General features: G+C 42.9%; 1 protein-coding gene across 1 annotated transcript; it reads right to left on the bottom strand.

Moving 5' to 3' along the window:
- Positions 1 to 321: 321 nt before the first annotated feature.
- On the bottom strand, positions 322 to 6,259 carry MUSTN1 (musculoskeletal, embryonic nuclear protein 1). The gene is made up of 3 exons (XM_083429263.1): positions 5,977 to 6,259; positions 1,764 to 1,884; positions 322 to 798 (listed from the first exon to the last, which is right to left on the bottom strand). Exons 1-3 carry the CDS (start codon positions 5,983 to 5,985, stop codon positions 692 to 694), a joined length of 237 nt encoding a protein of 78 aa, XP_083285389.1. The 5' UTR covers positions 5,986 to 6,259; the 3' UTR covers positions 322 to 691.

Raw genomic sequence — 6,259 nt, 5'->3', positions numbered from 1 at the left:
CTGCCTGGGAATAAAAGCTGGCTGTGCTCTTGCCACTTGGTGCAGTCGGATAAGGCTGGGTGGGATGGTAACCCATTAGGGTTTGGGGTGAATTGGTGCATCATCCCAACCTAAAGCAGGTGCGATATCAGGGTACTGTGTTAGAGGGGTCTAAGTGGAAGTCTCTGCCCAAAAGCCAAGTCTGTGGCAGATAGAATATAGAGCGTCCACCTAGAATTAAGGTAATTTTCATGCTGGGCACCAATGGGCGAAAACACAAATTCCTCCAGTTATTTATGGGAGGAAGTTATTTTTCTGTAAGGGAAGAAAGGTACTTAGCCAAAACCAGAACCACCATGCTTTATTGGTTTTACAGCTCAGAATTATAACCACATTTGGAACTGAGACACTGTTCTGGAACATAAAATAGAAGAGATCCATGTATGTTTGTAACAAAATTGGTCATTATAATACCAGCCTGCGCCCAATAACTACTGCTCTGCTCGAATCATCCACTACGCAGCTAAGAAAGGTCAAAAAGCAAACAAGCCCCCCCCCATATAAAAATAAGTGCCTTTCTTTCAAGACAAGTTCTCTTGTTAATAAGGAATTAAAGGAATTAACAGCGCAAGTAATAAGACTGGTGCATGTGAAAGCAAAATAAGGGGCTTAGTATTCCATGTATATTTGCTGCAGATCTTGAAACTGGCAGTCAGCCAAAGACACTCTTCGGAGGCTCTTCTTTGGGTTTATCAAATACCGTTTCCCCCCCTGTGCGGTCTCGGCTGAATATGGATGGTGCAGCTGAGCCAGCTTGCTCTGGAAAAAGAACCGGAGACAATTAATACCGCAGCAAGAATGCTTCACACTCAACAGCAGCTGTGAAAAGGTTCCCTGAAATATACATCATGTCACACGCCCAGGGGGTTGTGTGCACAGAAATGCTGGATACTTGGACCTCATTGGCAGATGCGCTTTTTAAAAAATGCAATACATTTATCTACAGAAGTGACCTATTCTCTCCATCTTGAAAAGCTTACCCTGAGAAGATAAGGCAAGAATATTTACCATTTAGTGTTTAATGTAGATGAACAGTTGTAGTTTTTTTGGGTTGTGTGTGCCCTGGGAGCATAGTGTTATGGCAAAAGTAGTGTAATCCTGCAAACAGCATTATGATCATAGTATAAAACCTATCAGGGAGGGGAGAATCTTGCTGTCGTGGCTATATCTGCTAGGAAAGAAAGACCTTGTGGGGTAGGGGATGTTTCTTTTAATGGGGAAAGAGAAGGCCTATACTCAGTTGGCACATGTTCTGGAGAAAACGGAGAGAGAGAAAGAAAAATGTTTTTGTAACTGCAAGACATTGTTGCATAAAAGGGGCACCCATTCATGGTTTATGTTTCATTTCTAATGGGATACAGCCTAGCTTTCCAAACTGTGTGTTGTGACACGTGAGTGTGTCAGCTGTAGTGTGTAGGTGTGCGAACGCTCCCCACGCTCCTCCCGGGGCTGGAAAGGAGTTAGCTTAACCTCCTGTTTGCTAGTAAAACCGAATTACTGTCATGAAATGTCTAAAAGGTGCGTCACCAACATGAAAACATTTGTATTGCAGCAACTGGCCTTGTAAGTAGAATGCCTTGTAAGCTGCCCCTAGTATCTACTATGCCCCTAGTATCTACTATGATGAGTAATCTCCTGTTTAAAGGACAATTCAAGCTTCCATTATTCCAGCTCTCAGCTCAAGGTTACGCTATATCGCAGCAAGGATCGCAGTAGACACTCACCACATTGCTTCATGACTTGGTAGGTTTTGGATTTGATTTCCTGGTTGCCAGAGAGCTTCCCTCTAGCCCCTTTGAGATCTTCTTCCTTTACTGGAGGGCGCTTCTTCTTCACAGGAGCTGGCTAAAAAGGAATACATTTGTATAAAAAGATGGAGCAGCATAACTGCAACAGAGGTAACTTGCTGCCTTATCCATTTTAGCTGCTCCATCCTATCACTTGGCCACATTCCTTCAGGTAACCACATGAAATGCTTAAGATTTTATTTTATTTTTTGCATTAAATATGCATTAAATGTACATTCTGTAGTTGACCACCTTTGTAATGTTTTATTTAGAAATCTTTAAGATACCATTTTAGTTTCCTGTTAGTTATGTTGCTTTGGATGTATACCGTATACATTATTCAGTAATGTTTTATTCTTGATTTATTTGATGTTTTAATGTAGGTTGTAAACCACTTTGAGATTCCCTCCCCCTTATAAATATAAAGTGGTATAGGAATGAAATGAATACTACTACTACTACTACTACTACTACTACTACTAGATTTAAGTTCACTGGGCAAGGAACTTTATGTAAATTTGGGGGACTATGTCAACTGAAGGTGCTGTGTAATGAGGAGAAGGTGACGACAATGCACAAGAGTAGCTGTTGCCCATGTCCTGTCCTTAAGGATGTGTGTACAGATTGGACACTGTGTTCTACACACTGGGAAGCACCTACTATAAAAATAAACTTGATGCATTTTAACTTGCCCCAGTTCAGCTTTCTAGTGTAATTGCTTTGGAAAACAGAAGAAAGATGCCACCACTTTGTGTGCACATTTTTTGGAAGTAAATTCTATTTTTGGTTTTGTTTAACTTGGTGGTCCTGAACATATCCACTTTGAGATTTTCTCGAATGCAAAATCATTTCTCTTTGCCCATAATAAGCGGGAGGTACTCTTTTTGCTAAATCAACAATAAGGCTGGCACGTTCATCTTGGTAGAGAGTAGATATAAATTGGTATGGGCACAAAAACCCTTGAATTAATTGGCTTATACAATAAAGACCTTAAAATACAGCAAAGCAAAAGATTTGTAGCAATGGAGATGTCTACATATTTAAAGAATGCATGGGAATAGCTTGCTTCCAGTTTACTGTGGGAACCAAATAAAAAAATAAATAAAAACCAGACCCCTAGGGAAGCAAAGAACAGCGTCAGGCAAAGAACAAATTAAAGGCTGACTTTTAAAAGCTTGCTTTTCAAAAACTGTCCAGCAGCAATGAGCAGACAGTGACGGCATTCAAGTATTTTGTGTTCCCCTGAACCAGGAGGACCTATTGAAGGCCTGAACACTTGGGGAGGAATACGCTGTCATGCTAGTAGGATAGTTCCATCTGGCAAGCAGAAATGCTTAGGCTAAGAGAATGATTTCCCCTTTCCTCTCCCACATGCTGTTCTAGGGGATCTCCTGACCCACATGCAAGCCAATTTGTGGGGGCACATAGGGGAAGGAAAAGAGGAAGCCTTGTTGCACTAGCAAGACCCAGTTCATGGCTTCTGCTAGTGCGGCTGTTTAGTTGAATCTGGCCCAGAATGGGGAACAGCCTATTTCACACTATGGCTTTGCATGCAGAAGGTCCCAGGTTCAAGTCCCAGCATCTGCAGGTGGGGCTGGGAATTTTCACTGCCAGAAACCCTAGACAACCACTGCTGGCCAGTGTAGAAAGTGTACTGAGCTCGATGAACCAGTGCTCTGACTCAGGTCTAGTCTGCCCTTTAAAGTTGCCAAATGGTGTCTATTTTCAAAGCACTCGGTGTGACAATTATCATGTGACCGACCATTACTGTAGAGTCTTGTGGCACCTTAAAGATGAATAAATCATTGTATAGGCTTCTGTGGACTAGGGGTGCTTTCAGATGGTCAGTTTACTGAGTATTCATCCTGATCCATTTGCAGAAAGGTTAGACAATGTTGGCTGTTTAATGAGCATTTATTCTGATGTGGTTGTGGGGCGGTTAGACAATGCTGTATCAAAACAAGTTTTTCCTCACAGTTCTCTGGGCATTTCCCAGCCACCTTTCTTATTGCAAAAGCTTGCTCTTTCAGGGAAGTGAGATTGTGGCAGAAGACCTACCAATAATTGTGGAAAGTGAAATTGCCAGTAGGTGGCTGAACCCCCAAAATAGTGATAGCCTGGAATTGCCCTAGAGTCCACTTCACCAGGCACATGAAGTGGGATCCTCAATTGTTAGTTAACAAATGCATCCAATAGTGTGCAATCAATGGACTAGGGGGATTGGCTAGTCTCCTAAATGTTCCTGGTAAATCAGAATATTAAAGCCTGGCTCCTCCTTTCCAAAGCCCAGGAAGCTTCTGCCTAGATTAGGGAGGGAGGCGCAATGCCCACATGCAGGACGACAGGACATATTCCCACTCCCCATTGCCCTTAGAAGCTGGGGCCTCTGGCCCTGTCCCCCTACAAAAAAATTCACTGCACACCACTGCATGCATAATAATAAAAAGTGTGTCTTTTAAAGATGCCATGAGACTCTTTGCTGTTTTTGCTACCAGATTTATAAAAGGTAAAGGTAAAAGTAAATGACCCTTGGCTTTGCGGCGCTCATCTTGCTTTCAGGCCGAGAGAGCCGCCGTTTGTCCACAGACAGCTTTCTGGCTCATGTGGCCAGCATGACTAAAGCGCTTTTGGCACAACAGAACACTGTGATGGAAACCCGAGCGCACAGAAACACAGTTTACCTTCCCAATGCAGCGATACCTATTTATCTACTTGCGCTGGTGTGCTTTCAAACTGCTAGGTTGGCAGGAGCTGGGACAGAGCAACGGGAGCTCACCCTGTTGCAGGGATTCGAACAGCCAACCTTCTGATTGGCAAGCCCAAGAGGCTCAGTGGTTTAGACCACAGTGCCACCCGTGTCCCCACAGATTGATAACGCCTATAACTGAAGTACTTTTCTGCAGATCAGCCAACACCTGGCTGTTTGTCGTGCTGGCACGGCCATTCCACAGGAGCAACTCACCATGTTATAAACAACCAAATGAGTTAAAAGCAGGCCCCATGAGGTCAGGGAACTTTCAGACCTAGCCCTGCCTCCTCTCCCCCATGATAGAAAAGCAGTCAACAAGCACTACAGCCCAGAGAGATCAGCAACTCTGCTGGCATCAAGACCATAATACGATTCCTGCCAGTGAACACATTATTTCCAGTGTTAATGAAGTGACAAATTTAGTCATGGGCAAAGCTTTCAGCCTGCAACCATTCTTGTGCTTGCCATACCAACAATCTATCCTACCATTTATCTGAAACTGTGGCAGGGAAATGAGTGCTTGTTTAGAAGATCTTTAGTATTCCTTCAGTGAATATTTACTTTGAACAGACACTAAGCAGAACAAAATTCCTAGGCACAGCCTCCTAAAGCAGCTTCTGAATAGTTGCTGCCTGTGTGCCTAAACTGCTCCAAAACTCCTTTTCGTCCTAGCCCTGACATAACTGGTTCCATTAGGAAAGCATGGTTTGCCTCCATATGATGAAAATCCCTATCTTGCCATCTTTTGAAGAGCAAAAAATAGGATGCTATGATGGCCATTCAAAGCAAGTAAGTGCAATCTGTGTCAAATTGTACCCTTGAAAAAGAGGATCCGTCCTGGAAAAAGAGAACGCATGGCAATCCGACATACAAGGCAGCTCTACACTCTGAACCCGTTAGCATAATGTTCCCCTGCAAAAAAACGCCCACCTCATCTTGAAAGATGGATAGGAAGAAACGTTCAGCTTTACAAATTGTCCAACCGTTAACTCAAGTACTGTAAAACATTTGCTTCAACAGCAAACTTTATTCTGTTGTCAGAAGTTAGCAGAACGTTATGTCATTAAGACTGAGCTATCATTGCTCAAGCAAAGCTGAACACGCACATAACCCCAAGATTCAAGAATTCTATAAAAATATTAGCATGTATTAAAACACTAGACCTATATCCTTAAATGTATTCATTGGTACTGGAAGCAGGATAGCAGGAGAAAGCTAAAAACACATTTTTCTTAGTCCCCAAAACTTGCTAGAATAGTTAATTGCTGAACCCAAAGCTGTGCAGCACCAGCTTTGCCGATTCAGTTTGCAGCTATAGCATTGACAGAGCTGCAGATAAGCACAATGCTAACCAGTATTAATGCTAGAAAAACAAAAGGAAGAAATAAAAGCTATTTATACCTGTGACATCGCTGCAGCACTCGCACTAAGAGTACCAGTAGTCTCCTTGTTTAAAATCCAAAGGCTGAAGTAGTCGGCTTTCTCTAACTTTTATAGACTCTTGTGTGAGGTCAGTCTACTGGGTCATCTTCCCAATCTAGTTCCTGGAGTGTTTGAGGTTGACACAGCCTTGATGTTGAGAGGTTTATTCTTAGCGGTGACTGAGGTTCACAGCATTTACTGAGCTGCGTGGCTGAAGCAAGAAGAACCACACAAGTGACAAGAAAAGACAGCTGGGCCAACA

This window comes from Podarcis tiliguerta, assembly GCF_965153285.1.
Source record: "Podarcis tiliguerta genome assembly, chromosome: 2".
Classification (NCBI taxonomy): domain Eukaryota; kingdom Metazoa; phylum Chordata; class Lepidosauria; order Squamata; family Lacertidae; genus Podarcis; species Podarcis tiliguerta.
This window is presented reverse-complemented; position numbering and strand designations above follow the sequence as displayed.

Excerpts from the sequence above, each read along its gene's own strand:
- MUSTN1 (XM_083429263.1), bottom strand. Across the intron at positions 799-1,763 it reads CCAAGTCATGAAGCAATGTG|AGCAAGCTGGCTCAGCTGCA; the intron begins GTGAGTGTCTAC and ends TTCTTTTTCCAG.